The sequence below is a fragment of the Phalacrocorax carbo genome, chromosome 19, assembly GCF_963921805.1.
Source record: "Phalacrocorax carbo chromosome 19, bPhaCar2.1, whole genome shotgun sequence".
NCBI classification, from domain to species: Eukaryota; Metazoa; Chordata; class Aves; order Suliformes; family Phalacrocoracidae; genus Phalacrocorax; species Phalacrocorax carbo.
The window spans coordinates 892,141-909,879 of record NC_087531.1 but is presented as its reverse complement, the minus strand read 5'-3'; the positions used below and the strand labels follow the sequence as shown (position 1 = coordinate 909,879).

General features: G+C 57.4%; 2 protein-coding genes and 1 long non-coding RNA gene across 4 annotated transcripts in view; 2 read left to right on the top strand and 1 right to left on the bottom strand.

Moving 5' to 3' along the window:
- Positions 1 to 4,024, bottom strand: part of STK11 (serine/threonine kinase 11) — a 45,662-nt gene extending 41,638 nt beyond the window's left edge. Inside the window, exon 1 of the mRNA XM_064469703.1 lies at positions 2,416 to 4,024. Within this exon, the coding sequence (XP_064325773.1) occupies positions 2,416 to 2,705 (290 nt within the window). The 5' untranslated portion in view covers positions 2,706 to 4,024. The remainder of the gene's footprint in view (positions 1 to 2,415) is intronic.
- On the top strand, positions 962 to 2,809 carry LOC135316419 (uncharacterized). The gene is made up of 2 exons (XR_010375759.1): positions 962 to 1,642; positions 1,774 to 2,809. It is a non-coding gene; the product is annotated as an uncharacterized LOC135316419 (long non-coding RNA).
- Positions 4,025 to 12,463: 8,439 nt separating the features above from the next.
- Positions 12,464 to 17,739, top strand: part of SBNO2 (strawberry notch homolog 2) — a 67,770-nt gene continuing 62,494 nt past the window's right edge. Inside the window, exon 1 of one of the 2 annotated variants that reach the window (XM_064469664.1) lies at positions 12,464 to 12,484. The gene's annotated coding sequence lies outside the window, so the exon portion shown is untranslated. Of the gene's footprint in view, positions 12,485 to 12,950; positions 13,064 to 17,739 lie in introns of those variants that run through there. The other variant, XM_064469663.1, reaches the window with a different exon arrangement.

The following is a 17,739-nucleotide window of genomic DNA, read 5'->3' as shown; positions in this document are numbered from 1 at the left end:
GTTCTGGTGGCAGATGAAGAGATTTTTAATCTCAAAGGGCACCAACTGAAGTCAGGATGTTTACAAAGATTAAACAACTAATCACACTCATCTCTCACACATCCTGAGCTGCAGACGTCCTCGTCTAGATAAGGACGCGAGTGGGACTGGAAGCAGGCCCCACTGTGACACAGGAATTACACATTTACTTGTTACTGCACTTATTAGTAGCTTTCAAGAAAGAAAGTAGAACCTATTGGTGCAACTCAGTCCACAATCTGATTTTTCTGCTCGTCTCTTACATGCGAGCAGTTTGCTGGGTATAAACCACTTGGCAAAGCTGCTCAAACGCAGTTGTAGAAAGTGAAATTCTAGTGGAGTCTGGCCAAGCAATACGTGACATTAAAAAAGTCTATGTTGGAGTACTTTTTCCTGTGCTACCTGGAAATACAGCAACGGCTTGCTCCCCCCACCCACACCGACCAGTCGAACCATACAGGTTCGACAACGTATCTCACCACCACGGGTTTGTTCAGATCAGAGACAGCTTTTGCTGCCTGTTGCAGGAGCGCCGAAGGGTTTCCATAAGGTCAGATTTCCACAGGTACCACAAAAATGTGACATTTTACCTTAAAAAAATCCACCACTGAAGGAGGAGATAAAGCAAACAACTAGGTGGACAAAGAGAAAAGGACAAGGTGACAAAAATAGGAACTTGAACTAAAGTAAACCCCTGTTACAACATCTAAAATCTGCCTCAGTGTTTTGAAGCAGGTGCAGCTGAGCCAGAAAAACACCCAGAGCAAAACAGAGGGGTGCTTGGCCCGTCTGCTTTAATAACTAACCTTAATGAAACCAAACAAGACATTCACAGACAGGCTCTGTGCATGAATAAAACCTCTACAGAGTTCACTTCGGGACACAGGACCATTACCATGGCTCCGATATCAGGAAACTCTCCTGTTATTTTGGCAAAGCCTTTTTCACTAAGAAGAGGGAAAATTTTAAAATTAAATTTTCACTAAGGAGGGAACAATCTCCGGGTTCTTCAGTAGACGCTCTTGATGTAACTCAAGGAGGGGGAAGGGTGGAAAGGGGCACTCATGCCTTTACCAGAAAAACAAGAAACATTTTATTACATATTAACCAACAGTTTACTCTGATTCTGAACTTGAGCCAGCAAAGGAGAGAAAGGGAGGCCCCGGCATTAGGATTTGTGACTATTCCGTAGCTAAGTCAGTCACTGAAGGTTAGCAGGCAAACTTAAACAGCTCCCTGACAGAAGTGCTGGTACAGGATGTGAAATACCTCGCAGCTGAGCTCGGAAACTCAAACCAAACTGAGAAACAGAAACAAGACCCTGCTAGGTCAGGGCTCTACACTCAGCACGCCACAGCTAAAGACGCAAAACAAGAGTCTTCTAAACACCTCGCAAGTTTTCCCTCCCACTACGAGATAAACTCTTGCAAATAGTTTGTTTTGGATGCAGAAGGCTCCCCTTCACGGCAGATAAACAACTATATCGCAGGGCTGTGACAAACAGTTTGCTGGGGAAAAACACAGCTGGCTGCGAGGTCCCCGCGAGCAGAGCGGCCCCAAGAAAAGGGAAAGTTTCAGACACCCAGCCCTACGGATGAAGCACAACACCAGGCTTCTCCCACAGGTAATTTTAATTAGTTACTTGTGCCCTGACTAATCAGGATGTAAGTGGCACTTTAAAAGCTTCCAAGCACTCATCTTGAGTCACTGGAAAAAAAAAAAAAGAAGTTGACAACCCTTGTCCCCATTTTACAGCTGCAGAAATCAACTGAAGAGCGCCTTGAATTACTTCCCAAACTCAATAGTCAGCAGCAAAACCAAGAATAAACCCCAAGACTTCCTATGCCCACTGGGTGCACCCTACACCAGATCACCTACTACACGGGCAGGAGCAATAACTGCCATCCCAAAGAGCTCGAGAACCGCATGCCCCAAGTCAGATACACAGATAACACCCTTCGCGTCGTCGCGTTCTCCATCTCTGCGCTCTCAGCTATGCCACCTCTCACCTCTCCTGGCCAACAGCACCACAGCTTACCTCTTCAACGAGAGATCTTAAAGAGGAATTTCTTTAGGAACCACTATTTACTCTTTGACCAATACTATTAAAAAGTGGCGTGTGTTACGGGCTGGCTGTTCGGACCGACCTGCCTCCCATGCCCTCGAGAAGCAGCTCCCTTCCCCGTCCCCAACCATCGGGCAGCATTTAGAAGCAGCACCCTCAACAAGAGCGCTGGCCGCAGTTCAGTGGCAAAGAGATTGCCGACTACCTGCGGCTTAGGAAGCGCTGCCACAGCAGAAAGGCAAGTCGTTAGTTAAACTGGTACAGAACTCAAGCTGGAAAATAATGACAAAATTTAACCCCTCAGTTCCCAGCTACCAAAAGTATTTACTCACTTTTTCACATTTGCCTCCCCGTTGGGAATTCTGCGTAGTTTCTTCTTCTTCAGTATTTTCACAGCTCTCCTACAGAGGGTTTCGGAGTCCAACATCTCCTTGACTTTGCCGTAAGACCCTTCTCCAAGTAAGTCTCCCATCAGGTATTTGCCAATGAGCTTGGCCCTTTTCCGCCGCGGCTGGTAGATGACCTCCGTAGAGTCAATGCGATGGATAAAAGTGTCCATCCCCACAGACATCAGCTCGCTCTCCGCAAACATACCCAGCTGCTGTGGCTCCTGCATATCCATCCTGGATTAAGTTCCTTAACCTGTTTTCCTTAAGCGCTCAGGGTTTTAATCCTGTTTGTTAGTTTCCAACACTCCCTTTTACTCCTTCTTGAAAAAAAAAAGAATTCAGAAGATTGTACAAACATGAATAAAAAACCAAAACCAAAACAAACCTATGAGCTGCTTCCAGCTCAAGAGGATGCTAAAAGATCCAGGCCTGGCTCCAGTAACACAATGTCTTTTAAAAAGAATATATATCTTTGACCAGATACACTCGGTTTGGGACTTGCTTTGCTTCTGACCTGGTCCCACTGCTAGGGTTCTTTCAAGTCAACTCGGCCTTTAACTTGGCCCAGTTTGATTCTTAAGTGCTAGGTCATCCTCTGGGACTTTAGGGCACCACATAAAAACAGACAACTGCCGAGTCTCTTTCGTGACTTTCCATTCCTAGCAGGTCATAGTCACCAACTCCAGACTGGATGGCAGGGGAAGCGTTTCTGCCCTGCTGTCCTCACCGTCCACGTACGAGCACGGATAGGGGGAGGTTTTCAGCCGTTTGGAAGCTGGAACCAAGTTTCTTTGAAGGAGTTTTCAGAAACAATTCTAATGTCTTCGCTTTTCACGCCTACAAAAGTTTGAGGCCTTCGGTGCCTATCAAGATCTCCCAGGGGCATCCTTCAGCCACTTGGATTCCGCCTGGCACATGATGTGTCACCAGCACTGGTCCAGGTGTCAGCCGGTGCCAGACAACGCAAAACCTGCTACAGCTTTACCAACCCACCTTAAAACGGGAACAACCAGGAGGAAGTAATTCTCTCTGCCCGGCACCCAAAACACCCCATTCCCTTTCCAAGGAGGGAAGGTCAAGGAGATGCTGACCTCGCCCGGGCTCTCCCCGCTCCTTCCACAGGTGTCAGGTGGGGGGACGGAAAACAAGCGACTCTGCGGCCGCCCCCGGGGAAGGGGCTAAAAGGGGGATAAAACACTTCAAGTGCAACCAAAGTGTGGCAGGAGCGGGGAGGGCAGGGACCCCCGGGGCGGAGCGGCCCCGGTTCCTCCCCGGTCGCAGCCGCGCTCCCCCGGCGGGGCGGGGGGGAGCCCGCCCGGGCCAGGCCCTTCCCGCGGGCCGGGGAACCAGCCCCGCAGCCCCCCCGGTCGCTCCCGCAACCCCGGGCCTCCGCGCCCCGCCGCCGAGTCGGGGCAGGGAGGGGGCGGGCAGCCTCGTCCCCCCCTCCCCACCGCCGGGCTCGGGAACTGGGCCGGGAACCGGCACCGCTCTCTCCCCTTCCGCCTCCGGGGGAGCCCCGCCAGGCGCTGCCCAGGGCCCCGTTCCAGCCGCCCCGCAAACCGCCGCCGCCGCCCCTTCACGCCCGCCGCCAGCCCCGCCGCCGCCCGCACGCCGCCGCCATTTTGTTTACCTCCCGCCCCCGCCCGGCCCCGCCGCGCTCCCGCCGCTGCCCCCTCCGGGCCTCGCACCTCCCTGGCGACCAACGTGCGCTCCCATTGGCCGCGGCGCCGGCCACGCCCCCCCGCGCTCGCTCGCTGGTTGGCTGCGGCGCCGCCACGAGGGGGCGGAGCCGGCCGTGCAGCTTTCGCTTCCGGTTGGCTCGTCGCTTTTCCAGCCCGCCCACTCACTCTGGAGAGTGGCGGGGTGCTGTGATAGGCCACGAAAGCTGTCCGTCACCGGTACGGGTGGGGCTAACGGCGGCGGGGCGGTGGAGGGCAAAGGGCAAAGGGCAGGGGGCGGAGGGCGAAGGGGAAGCGGGTGCCATGGAGACGAGGCGCGGGGCCTGTCCTCGTCGTGTCTGCCACCGGGGCCTAACGGAGAGCCGGGCCTAACGGGCACAGGGTCTAACCGGAGCTGGGCCTACTAAGAGTAGAGCCCTGCCCTGCCGGGAGTCAGGCCTGCCGGGAGCGGAGCTGGGCCTAATGGGAGCAGAACCCTGCCCTGCCGGGAGCCAGGCCTACTGAGAGCTGAGCTGTGTCCTGCCGGGAGCTGGGCCTAATGGGAATGGAGCTGGGCCCTGCAGGGAGCTGGGCCTACCAGGAGTGGAGCCCTGCCCTACCAGGAGCGAAGTCGGGCCCTGCCAGGAGCCTGCGCTGCTGCCGCCATCCTTGCGAGCTGCGTGCCCTTGGGCTGCTCTGCAGCGGCTCCAAGGTTGGGGTGAGCCTGGGGCCTCCCCAGCCTCCTGTGCGCAGCTCCTCAGGCCCGCAGAGCTCAGCCCAGCGCCCAGCGCATCCCGGCTGGCCGTGCCTGGGGCAGTCGTGCGGGTCCAGGCAGGGCTGAGCAGTTCCTGCTGCCGGTCGTCATCCCTGCCACATACAGCCCTCCTGGTGGGGCTGGCGGGCGTCTGCAGGTGAGGCGCAGGCTCAGGTCTGGCTGGGGGCTGGCGGCCGGGAAGCCACTCCTTCGCTGCCCACCCTCTAGGAACAGTCAGTAACTTGGCACTGCCCGTTTTAAGCACAGCTTGAGTCAAACGCCATCTTTCTTGGGAACCTCTTCTGCTGATCTGCACGCTTCATGCTAAATTCAACCTGTGTTAAACCTCTGGAATGCATGTGGGGAATTCTGCTGTGAGAGCTCTTGGGAGGTGGGGATACCTGTCCCTCCTCAACAGCTGCTGGCCCATCCCGCCATCGGTGCCTGCTCAGCCCCCTTTTTCCTGTCCTCCTCCCATCAGGTCACGCTTCACTGGCAGCTCCCCCCGCCAAAGGCTCCCAGTGGGTCCCATACACTCGGGTGTTTTGGTGAGGGCATTCAGTCCCAACACGTTTTCATACTCCAGGATAATAATAAATAATGGACAGTAAATAAAGCAGAATGTGGTTTTTATCTGTAGCCCTTAGAGGCGATACAGGCGCAGGGGACGCCGCAGCAACCTCTGAAGCAAAGCCAGAGCTGGGCTGGCAGGCGGCATCTGGTTTCTTTCCACTGTGCAATGTCAGTGTGGGCGCTGCGGTCTTCTGCTTCTGATCAAAAACGCGGATGGGGAAGGGTTTCCATCCAGTCAAACACGGCCTTCGTGCTCCTGCCGATCCGAAAACCTGCAGGCGATCCTGAACTGCCCATCTTTAGCAGCACGGCAGCCTCTGCGATCCCTGCACCACCGCTGATCCCAGGCACATCCCGACCCTTCCCGATGCCGCTGCCCTGGCTGTGGGAGGCGGATTTACCAGGGAATTTACCAACATAATTTGTGTTTTTCATTCGCTCACGTACCCTCCTGCCTCCCTCATCCTTTTCTCATCTCACAATGATTTATTTGCCTTCCGCTGCGTTTCAGCAGCAGCACCCAGGGACCACCCCGGGCCCTGGGAGACACACGGCGCCATCGGAGATAATCCTGCCCGACAGCTTATCTCCCCGGCAGGCAGGACGGGCAGTGGGCAGGCAGGGACGCTCCTCTCAGCACAGCCATGCCTGGAAACGCAGGGCCAAAACCCGCTGCCAGGAGCCCTCCGCTCCCGCTGCGACAGCCTCCACCGCGGATCACCTCCAGCACACGTTTATCTGGCCTTTAGAGACCTTCCCACCCCCAGCGCAGCCCATATCAGTGCTGCGTGTCTTGAGGGAGATTGTTCCTAATAAGTACTGCAAATTTCCTGGTGCTGTAAATCCCGCATTTCCACAGGTTTCTCATTTTCTGTGCCAGCACCGAAGGCCGTGCCGGGTCCAGACCGACGTCGCCGGCTCCGTAATCGCTCCCCCACCTCGGAACGCTTCTCCCGCAGCTCTCCCAGTTGGCGTCGGTTGTGCCGTGCTTCTGACAGTCTGTGTTTAAGGGCATTTAAAGGCAGGGACACAGATTCCTCAACCCCTGCCCCCCGTGAGCTGGGCGCTGCTGAAATCTCTATAAAACTTGCTTTTCCCCCCCTTGTATTGGAACAGGAAAGTTTATATATGGGAGAAAGGGGGAGATGGGAGTTGCACCCTCCCAGCAGGGCGGCTCGTGGGTTGCACCGCCCCGTAGCAGCTCTGCATCAGTCCCGAGCAGCAAGAGACCTGCTGCATGGGCTTGTTTGTTGTTCTTTTTTTTAAAAGGCTCTGTTTGTTTGGCACCGTTTCCAGCTGTTGCCGTTTGCTTTGGTCAGTGTGTTACAAAAAGAGAAGAAAACATCCCTGATGTGACACGTGTAATAGTTCCCTTTGAATAAGTTGTGAATTTTATTTTGAATTTTGCACTAAATCATGTTTTAAGCTCATGTCCTGGAAGGGATTTGGTTACCTGGGAATCTCCACCTTTATCAAAAAATGAAAATAGCCTGCTAGGCCTTGTGGCCATGCACAAGGGCTTGGAGAGGACTGGAATAAAAATGAGAGGACTATGAAAGAAACCCTCTCCAGATTCGGGCAGCAGCAGCAGGAGGAGGATTCCTCCTCCTCGCCCTGAGCAAGGGGACCCCGGCACTGGGGGTGACACGTGGGATGAGGCCAAACAGTTGCGAGGGCGTCCTCCAAGGCAGCGGCCCAGCGCCCGGCACCACCACCCCGGCACATCCCGAGGGGACGGGCTGTACTCAGCACAGGCACTGGCACGGCCAACAGACCCGGAGATGGCTGAGATGCCTCTCCTGCGGGGATTCTCTGCTGTCTAATACAGGTTGGGCTTCACACGCTGCTTTCCCCCCCGTAGGGGCATTAGAAGGGTCTCCCAAGAGGAAGGGTTTCACCGGGTGCGTCAGAGCACGCTGCAGCCTCCCCCCTGCCCCAGCGCACACGTACACTCCCAAACCGCCGGGGCGAGGGTTTGCGTTACGATGGCCGGCTCCAGCGTGGGGGCTGCCGGCGCAGCCCGTGCCAGCTCCTGCCGGGGAGCAGCTGGTCACAGGTGCCGGCACACTTGGTCCATGAAGTTACCAGCTGCACGCGTGCAGAGGAACACACTGTTTGCAGCCGCAGTTTTCTCCCAGGCCCTGCTGCACTACAGGTTAAAAAACCCTTTAGCAAAGGGATTGAGCCAGGCTTGGCTGGGAATCGCACAGGGGGCACCAGCTCCAGAAACTGAGCCGTTATTTTGAGGCAGGACAGGCCAAATCCATGAGTTCTGCCTTTTCACAAGAGCTACTGGCACTGCACGGGATCACAAAGCCCAGGCAGGAGAGCTCTGAGTCCATTTTTGGGGGCCTGAGCAGTGTCACAGCACAACCCACCACCCTGGGATCCCCAAAGGCTCAGTGGGTCCCCAGGGATAGGTGTCAGAGCATGCCAATGCTCCGGGTCTCACCCCAGCTCCGTTGCCAGTTTCTCTGGGGTGTCCAGCCCCACAACCGCAGGACGAGGTAGGGGAGGCCCCAAGGGCTGCTGAGCATCTCCAGAGTGCAGAAGAGGGGGTGCCACAGGAGCAGACTGCCCCGCTGAGCGCCCCAGGCTCCTGCCAGCGCCGCATTCCCCTCCTGCTCCCTCACAGGCTTTTCTCATGATAGCACCCGGCCACATGTGATTTACTTCGATCTTGGCACCAAGTCCAGAGTGCTGGAAAGCGATCACCCAAATTCTGGTAAGTGCTGTGTTTCCCCTTCCCGAGAGGGACGGGTTCCCAGCAGCAGGAGGGCAGGATCAATTGGAAACCATCCACAGCAGAGAAACCCAGGTGGGAGGCCTCAGCTCCCATCGCTTCAGCTGCAGCTCCGTAGCTGCGTTGCATCAGCTGCACTCCGCTCCCTGCCGGTCCTGCTGCCCGCCCCGCCGGGCTGGCAGGAAAACGGGGCTCCCCCCGAGGTGAAATCCGGCTCGACCCCTCCAGGAATGGGCAGCTGGAGTGGGGCAAGCCAGGGTCTGACTGCAGGGCTCCCCAGCACACATGGGGTGTCACCAGGCACCCTCGGATGCCCCAGCGCTGTCTCCCATCAGCAGCCTGTGGCTACATCAGCTTTCCCAAGCACCTGAACCAGCATCTTCACCTCCAGCAGGGGGGTCAGCCCATCCAGGAGCCAAGGGGAATCAGGCTGAGGCCTACAAAGCTCATTGCATGTGGGCCACTGCCACCTCGTCCCCTCTGCCAGACAGGCAAAGCCCAGAGCCCTCGGCCGTGGCGCGGCTTCCCAGCCAGGGGGGCAGGGAAGGGTCTGCCCAAACATGAGATGGTTTTGCAGGACTCCCCCACCCCGGCAGGTCCCATCCCTCCCTCCCTGCATGGTCCAGCCCTGCCACCCGCACAGACGGGCCCCCGGCGCTGGGGCAGCCCAGTTCTCTGGGGGCTGCCCATCTGTCCCCAAAGCCGCCTCTTCCCGAAGCTGCGGGGAGGCGCGGAGCCAGCTGGGTGCAGGGCTCCTCGCTCCTCACCCCGGCGGAAAGTCAGGGGATTTCCAGGCTGTGGGAAAAAACAGGAACCAGCCACATGCGGCAGTGGCCAGGCTCACCCTGACGCAGCCACAGCTGTGGGAGCCGCTCTGCGGCACGCACAAGAGCAAAGCCTGCAGGACCAGGGCTCTAGAACTCCCATCTCTGTCCCCATTTTCCTGGGACCAGGTGCCCTCCAAGGGCCCAGCTGCCTGAGAAGGGCTTTTTCTTGGGAAGCCAAGCCATTTCCCAGGACATCCCTTCCGTTCAAGGGCCAAGGCATCAGCACGCATCTCAGCTGCGTCCCCGGCACATCACGTTTCTCCTCCTCACTTCCCACCAGTGCAGGCACAGGGCAGCCCCAGTGCCCCCGGTCCCACCACCCCAAAGCAGCATCACTTCTGCTTCAGCCCCTCCTGGGGGTCCATCCCAGCTCTTGCCCAGCAGGGAGGTGGGGGGCAGGCAGGGCCACCACAGGGGTGACACCGCACATGGGGTGGGGGGCCAGGGAAGACAGAGCCTACCGCATGTCAGGAGCATCCCTGCCTGCTCCCCAGCTCTGGGGGCTGCAGCTGAAAGCAGCCAAACCACGGCCCGTTGCTGCCTGCAGCAGGGGCTGTGCTGCAGCCTCCTGGCTTGGAGTGTTTGGGAAACACCTGTCTCATGTCACAGCAGCAACAGGTTCACAAGAAAAGTCGCGCTGGGGTCCCCTCCAAGCTGCCATGTTCATCCTTGGGCTGCTGGAGCAGCAGCATCAAGCTGAGGGGGAGGTCTTCCCCCTCAGCACCCACCCCAGTGCCTCCCCACCCCTGCACCCCACACCACCAGGGTCCTGCTACCAGCACAGTGCAGGGGTGCTCCTGCAGGAGCACCTGCAAGCCCTCCCCTCCCTTATTAAGAGGCACCAATTAGGGCAGAGGCTTTATCTGCAGCCCTGCCCAGGGAGCTGGGCTCTTGCAATCAGTGGGCTGGGGCATGTGTAGGGGGAGGAGGGGCACCAGCCGCCTTTGGAGCAGCTCCCAGAGACCACCTGATGGTGCAGCAGCACCTGCCTGCAGCCAGAGCAAGGGGGGCACAGGTGGCTCCATGGGGCAGGGACCCCCGGCATCTGAAGCGTAGCAGCACCTTGCAGGCTGTGCCCTCCATGGGGGGAGCGTGCGGGGGCAGAGCCTGCACCTCGGGGCCGCTGGCTCTGCGGGGCTTCCTTGGCGGTGGCCCCTGGGGACCGTGGGCTGGGGCAGCGCAGGCAGCGAGGCCAGCGAGTTCAGGTCTAAAACAGGAACTGGGCTGGGATGGGGGGGAGGAGGCGATCGTGGTAAGTGAAATAAGTGGTTGTGGCACCAGCTGCAGAGGCGTTGGTGGTTACGGGAGGAGACTGGTTCATTGCTGAATGGATCAGTATGTGATCTTCCAGTGTATCTACTTATTCATATTTGTATCACGCCAAATAAATAGCTCTAGGGGATTTTAGACCCTTGAATTGCATGGCTAGCTAGGCTCCAGCAACTGCTCTCAGATAAGAGAGCTGGTACCGTGGATGGGGATGAGGATGGTCCTGCCTGGCCTGTGGGGATGCTGCTCACACCTCCAGCGTGCCCACGGCCCCGTGTGGGACAAGAGTCAGAGCAGGGGGATTTATTACAGGGATGTGATTTAATAGAGCCAGAGCCTTTGGTGCTAAGCTCTAGAGAAAGGGTATTTCAGAAAGCATGACACAATTGCTTGATTAATTAATGCATGCGAATGAATGAAGTCTTCTGAGAGCAGCGCTCATTGATGGGGTTAAAAGCCCAAATGGGAGCGGGAGAAAGGGAAGCTTCCCTTGGGGCTGGTGGGGTTATGGGGGGGATATCACTGGAGGCAGTGCTGCCCTTCCCCACGGCAGAGCCGGTGGATGGGGGTCCCGGAGGCAGCGCTGCCCTTCCCCATGGCAGAGCCGGCAGGATGGGGGTCCCGGAGGCAGCGCTGCCCTTCCCCACGGCAGAGCCGGCGGGATGGGGGTCCTGGAGGCAGTGCTGCCCTTCCCCACGGCAGAGCCGGCGGGATGGGGGTCCCGGAGGCAGTGCTGCCCTTCCCCACGGCAGAGCTGGCAGCATGGGGGTCCCGGAGGCAGCGCTGCCCTTCCCCACGGCAGAGCCGGCGGTATGGGGGTCCCAGTTCAGGGTCCTGTGGCTGCACCACATGTGTTGCGGCCATTAGGACAGAGGGGGCTCTGTTCCCCTCTGCCCTCGTGAGGCTCCGCGGTTGGTTTGGGGGGCTGGGGTTTGAGTTCAGCCAAGTTGTCTGCTAACGGCAGCAGATTGTGGTGAGGCGAGGGAGCCCGGGAGGCTGAGGTTTTGCTGCTGTTGCCTCTAAAGCTCCCCAAGATGAGGTGTTCAGCTCCTGGAGGAGGGAACGGGACCAGTTGAGCGTGTCTGTGCCCAACCAAGCGCATGCCTGAAACTCCCACGAGCCTTCCTCCAGGGCTGCTGTGAGAACCCCCAAACCTTTTGTTCTCATCATCTCCTTTGCAGACAGCGCCATGGACGGGCACGATGCGGCTCTCAGCTGGCAGCCAGCTGCTGGGCAAGCTTGTGCTGCTGAGGTTCCCATGTGAACCCCAGCAGGGCCAGGGTCCCCGACTCCTTGAACCCCTTCGGAGGGGACTCCCCTGGTGGGAGCAGGGCTTGGGACCACCCAGCTCCCAGAAGGGCGTTTGGCCCCCCGACCTCGTCAGATGAGGACTCCTACACATCCCTAAAACTGGGCAGCCCGTGCCGTGCCAGCCTGTGCCTTGCTGTGGCTGTTGGTCTGGGGCTTCGCTGCGGGTGTGGAGCCTGGGGTTTCCCATTAGCACTGGGATCGTCCCTGCACCAGAACCAAGAGGCTGGAGATTAAAGCAGAGTGCTGAGCCCCCGTGCCGAGGGGCGCACGCGGCTGCTGCCGGCGGCAGAGCCAGGGCAGCAAGTTCGCCCCGTCCCTGGCGTCACAGACTTCCCTGGTCAAGGTCCCCCCCTTCCTCCCACCGGTGCCTTTGGCAAGAGCCCGATGTTTCCAAAGGCCAAGCAGATAGCGGTGCTTCTGGTCTGCCGGTGCTTTCCTTCTTGGGGAGAAATCAAACCTGAGATACCCACGCTGCCGCCGCCACATCAGGGATGCCAACAGTAAAAATAGACCTATCTGGCAGGCTTTTTTGTATGACCCCATCGGGATTTTTGTTTTATCCTGGGAGTTGAAGGGGGCGCAGATCCAACATAAGCAGTGGGAAATAAAAAAATTACAAGAATGGGTGGGAGTGAGAAGGAAGCGAGGAGCATGAGGTGATTTGCCACAGCGGTTTATTTTTTAGCTCTGTGATTCAGCACTTCAGCTGATTTGAAATTCTTAGAGCGAGACTCTTGTGGGATGGCAGCGAGCGGACGTTCCTTGGAAGCTGGTCAGGATTTAAGTGTTTCCCTTTTCAGCTCTCCCGCTTCCTCTGGAGGCAGATAGCGACAGCCCCCGGCCCGCGCGTACGGAGTCAGGAATTTCACCCTCTTCGGTGAGGAAAAGGACTCGCCGGCGGCTGCTGGGGCTGCGACCGGCCCAGGCCGCTGGGAGGCTTGGGTTCCCCTCCCGCACCCGACGGCTCCGGGCGGGAGGCGAGCGCTCCCCGACCCGGGACTGCCGGTCGCCCCCGGCCCCGGAAGGGCCCGCACGGCGGTTTCCGGGCCGGGAGGTGCCGCTCCGGGGGCAGCGCAGGGGCTGGGGGCAGCTCCCCGCGTTGGACACGGCGGGGCGGGAGGGAGGCCCTGCCCGCCGCGGGGGGTGGCACCGGGCGCGCTGCGGCCGGTGACACGGGCCCGGGGCTGCCCCGGGCCCTCCTAGTACCCGAGCCGCTTCCCAACGCCGCGGGCCCTGCTGCCCCAGCCGGGCCGGGGCCTCCCGCCTCGCCCCGGGGCCCGCCGCTCCCCCCGCCCGCTCCCTCCCGGTCCCGGTTCCCCCGGCACCGCCCCCCGCCCACTTCCGGCCCGGAAGTCCGTGTCCTCCCCAAGATGGCGGCCGCGCGGAACCCGGAAGTGCGGAGAGGCGGCGGCCGCCGGGCGGGAGCCTGACCCTCCCCCCCCCCCCCGGGACGCAGGTAAGGGTCGCCCACGCCCCGCTCCCCCCGCCGTGGGACCGGGGTTCTCCCCCCCGCCGGCAGCCCCCCGAGGCTGGGTGGCGGGGCTGCCCCCGCCGCGGCCCTGCGGGCTCGGGCCGCCCGGGCCGCCGCGCCCCGGCCCGCTCCCCTCAGCGGGCGGCGAGTCCCGCGCCCCGCTCCGTGCGGCCGGGCCGGTGGGGGTGGTCCTGGGCCCCCCCCGGACGTGCCGCCGCCCCGGCCGGGCCCGCCCGGTGCCGCCCGGGGCGGGTGGCCCGTGTTTCCTCCTTCACGCGTGTCCGTGTGCCGGGTGGTCCCGGCGCGGAACCGGGGCCGGTGCTGTGGAACGGTCACCGCTGGCCGGGCGCGACCGTCGGGGTCCCCCCGCTTCGGTGGGCGAGGAGCCGGCCCGCGGGCCGCACCCGCTGCCGACGCGTTTCGGCATCGTGGAAAAGCGAAAGGTGCCGCGGGGCGAAACCCGCCGCGCCTCGGGCCGCTCTGGCGCTAGTCCCGGGTTCAAAGCGAAGACCGGACCCTTCTACCCCTGCCTAAGGGCTAATCCCGGGAAGGGAGCCGTGCCCTGAGTAGCAGCGGAGGCGGCAAAAGCCAGCGAACGCTCGTTTTTCCGCACTCCTTGTTGAGCTGCTTTGAAATCGAGTGGTCTAAAATCATACGCAGAAACCCATCGCGGGCCGAGGCATCGGCTGCCAAGTTCCTGCCTGTCGCGGTGCGGCTCTTAGTGCCCCAGTTAAGAGCCTCTGAAAAATAGAGCTCACACTAACAGACTTTTAACTCTAGAGCTGTTAGTGGTCACCGGCGTACTGGGTTCTTGACATAATTAAATACTCGGGCAACGTTAAGAAAGAGCACCGTTCTCAAAAGTAACCATAAATATCAGCATAAGAACCGCGACTCCAAATCAGCATGCTCCACTTACAATTAAAATAAGATGGTCTTTTGAAGGGCAGGTTCTGCAGGTTCAGTGCTGGGACCCAAGAGGGTGTGAGGGTGTTTCTGGTTTGTGCACTATTATGGTTGTAAACTTAGCGGGCAAAGAGATATCGGCTGTACCTGTGCCGTCCCGTTGTCTTCTGCGCATTATCTACGTGTCATCTGAAGCGTTGAGCTCTCCTTGACCTGTGTGGGTACGTCTAAACCGAGGTGCAGCTGGTGACGGGAACGTATTTAAGTGGAAAATTGCGTGCTAATACTTTTGCTTTGAGTTCAGGGAACATTGTGCATCCCATAAAGCAGTAAAAATTTTTGCGGAGTTCCTTAGGTTGCATGCCAGCTGGAGACTTTAGAAGCCTGAATTCTGTTCTTATCTCTGCTGCTTGCTCTTCTTTTGGTGGAGACCTGTTTGCTTGACGTTTGCACCCTCGCTTTCCCGACATAAAACTTAGACCTGTAGCAGCTCGACTGAATGAAGTCTCATTCAAACACTAGTGTGAGTATGCTTCGAAGGAGGAATGCCTGAATTGTCCAGTACTTTTTCAGTCATTGCCAAAGTAGCAGCCTAAAAACACCTGAAACCTCAGTGCTTAGCGCTGGCGTAGTGCAAAGCTGGCGTTATCCGGGAGTGCCTGAAACGGCTGTATTCTGTCTGCCAGCTTGCCCAGTATTAGATGCTGAAGTGAACAGAGCTGTGATGGGTATCAGAGGGTCTTTGTCTAATTAAAGAGTGGCATTTTTTATCTGGGGCTGTTCCATGCAGTAGCTAGGGTGGCTGACAGAAGCTGAAAAAGGAAGGTACGTTTCCCCACCCGCTTCCTTCGATAGCGTTTGGCCTGTCCCTGGAATCATGCTCATGCTTTTGCTGGGCTTTCAGGCCTGCTGAAAGAGATTATCTTTTTCCTTTATAAAGGAAAATGCATTGGTGAACCTACAGAACTTGGCAGGAGATGGCACGGCCTGTGCATTTTGCGAGTTTGTTTCTTTTCTTTAACAGTTAGATCTCAAGTTTCATTCTTCTAAAAGCATTCCGAAAGATACTGCTGGGTCCCACCTGTGGATTTTTCTTGTGTACGAACTCGCACCCTTTAAAAAAACCCTTAAGAAATTCTTAATGTTTTGCTAAATGCAATTTCCTCCCATACTTTACCTTTTTCAGGGTCTTACATCCTCATCCTCGAACAGGAAGAGGCTTCTCCCGGAAAATCGTTTGTCCCTCCCTTTAGCTGCTGTTGAGTGCTGACGTTTTGTTTTGCGCTTGCTGAGCTCTCCGCGCGGTGGGTCCCCCCACTAATCCCTGCCGACTTTGGAGCAAAAAAAGCAGGACGAAGCGTCATGTTTCGTCATGTGCCAGACATGCGACAGGCGGCGTCTGCCAGGCCGGGCACTCACTGAAAAGCTGCGGCTACTTTCGTCGCAGATTTTTTTAATGCTAAAGCATACTCGGACAGGAATTTTAAAAATTTTTGTTTAAAGTAGCGAGCTTATGGTGTGGTTGAGGGTTGTGTTTCCTGACTGAATAGGTCTTTTTAATGGTTAAGTTATAGATCCCTGAAATGGAGTGTTTATAATGAAAATGCTGACACAGGTTTAGAGCTTCTTGAATAGTGACACTGTAATAAAGAGCTAACTGTGTAGGCACTGAATACTGCGCTCTGATTTTGTAATCGTGAGAGTCTGGATCTCTCAGGAAAGCCTCCTAGGCTTAACTAGGAGTTATATATTCTCCCAAAACATTTTTTTCAGCTTAAAACTTAAAACTCTTCCGTCTTTTTTGGTGACGCGATCAAGGTCAGTAAGCATGTAGCTATGAAAGAGGCGAATACATGCCTCTCTCACAGAGAAGGTCTCTGTTGAGCGTGCCTGAAGGTTGGCTGGTTTGAAATGGTGTTTCTGTGCTTACGATCAATGGCGAAGCAGGCTTTGATGTCCTGGAGTATTTTTTCTGCCCTGAATGTCTGTGTGTGAAACACAACATTGAGACCTGCTCGGCTCCAGGGGAGAGTGTTTCTTCCAATGTGTCTCTCGTGATCGAAGCTGGGGGTAGAGCAAAGGGTGGAGAAGCAGGGACCCGCGTTTTCTTGGCTTTTGACCTTAGTCGAGTTCTTTGTGTTCTTCTCTTTCCCTTTAATTAAGCAGTGTAATAACACACTTCTACCTTGCAGGTGTCCTTCTGAGGTTGACTTCATCAGTGCTTGCGTCGGGCTTGTGTTACAGCTCTGTCCAGGTGTGCTTCGCTGCTGCCGGACCTTGGCTGCGCTGAGTGCCGTGGCTGCCCTGTTAGCTGGCAGCCAGCACCCGTCGTGCTCTCGCCGTGGTTCGTTTCCTTCCAGGACCGTACTGGTGACAGGCGTGAGAAGGGGAGCAGCTCGGAGGCTCCCGGTGCCCTGCTTGGGCTCTGTCCTGCTGGCGGCGGGTGCTCAAGCCCCTGCTCTTGAGAAGCGTTTCGTGCATTCGCTGTCTGAGCCGCTGGGCTGCCGCAGCCGGAGCTCTGCCTTACAGGGTTTGCGTGTGTATGGTTTGGAAGTGTCAGTGCATGGTCGTGTGAGGGTGATGCTGTATGGATTTACACAAAAACACGTTTTTCTTGGCGGAAGCTTGTGTACGGGGAGGCATTTTTGCTCTGTCCCGAAACAGTCATACCTGTTCTCCCAGGTGGAAGAGCAGGGACAGCTGGAATCTGTCTCTGCCCTACAAGCAAAGCTTTACTTTGAGTCTGGGTCCCTGTTGGAGCAATATTTTGTTGCTCAAAGCAGTTTGAATTTGGAGACAGACCATCAGAGTGAGAGCAGCCTGCGAGCGAAGGGGGCGGCCGTCTGTCTGCTTTGCAGCCGCTTCCTTGTCGGGAAGTAACATGAAACTTGGAACGGTGAAGCGGGGACCCGGCAGCTCTGCTGGTGGAGAAACGGAGTGCAGGGAAGCAGGAGAGATGATGTTCTGGAGTCACCGTGAGCGGAATGAATGAAAAGTGAGGTCAGCGGAGCAGGTAGCATCAGCAATTAACTTTAATTGTGCAGCCTTGAGACAAAAGAATCTGTGAAAGATTTAAGACAATTTATGTCAGTGGATAGATTAACGAACCTTTCTGTTGTTGCTAAAGCTGCTGTGCCTCTTAATTGCCTATTATTAATCCCTGGAAATTTAGGGAATGGCACAGTGGGGCAGATGCCAGAAACAAGACTCCGGATTAAGCTTTTTCCCTCATTATTTAGCCTTACATTTCTGTGTGAGGATTAAGGCCACTGTGACTCTCACAAGTATCCAGACAGCACCAAGGAGTGGCCCAGCGATGGGCAGTGCGGTCTGGGTGCAGCACAGGCCTTGGGTGGTGCAAAGGTGCTTTGTACCGGTGTCGGTCCCTCCCACGGTGCGGAGGAGAACAGCCCCATTGGCGTTCGGTAGGGGTGGATGGACGGTGGGGAGGTGAGTCTCCTTTCCCAGCCAGCTGCGCTCGCTGTGGGGCCCGAGCTCGTTCCCCTGCGATGGGTGGCAGTCGCCGTATGCGCAGCCCGTCTCCGTACGTGGATGCGCTGGGCCGCGCCGTACGGCCCTTCCTCGCTAAGGGCAGGGCTCTTGCCGTGGCAGACCTGTATGATGCCACATGCCAAATATAGCCACAGTGCTCTTCCCCAGTAAGCCAGATTTTGCCCTGACTTCATCAGCTTCAGTTCCTTATTCTGTTCCTTGTTCCTGCCTCTGCTCCTACGATTCTTGCAACCTGACCTGTT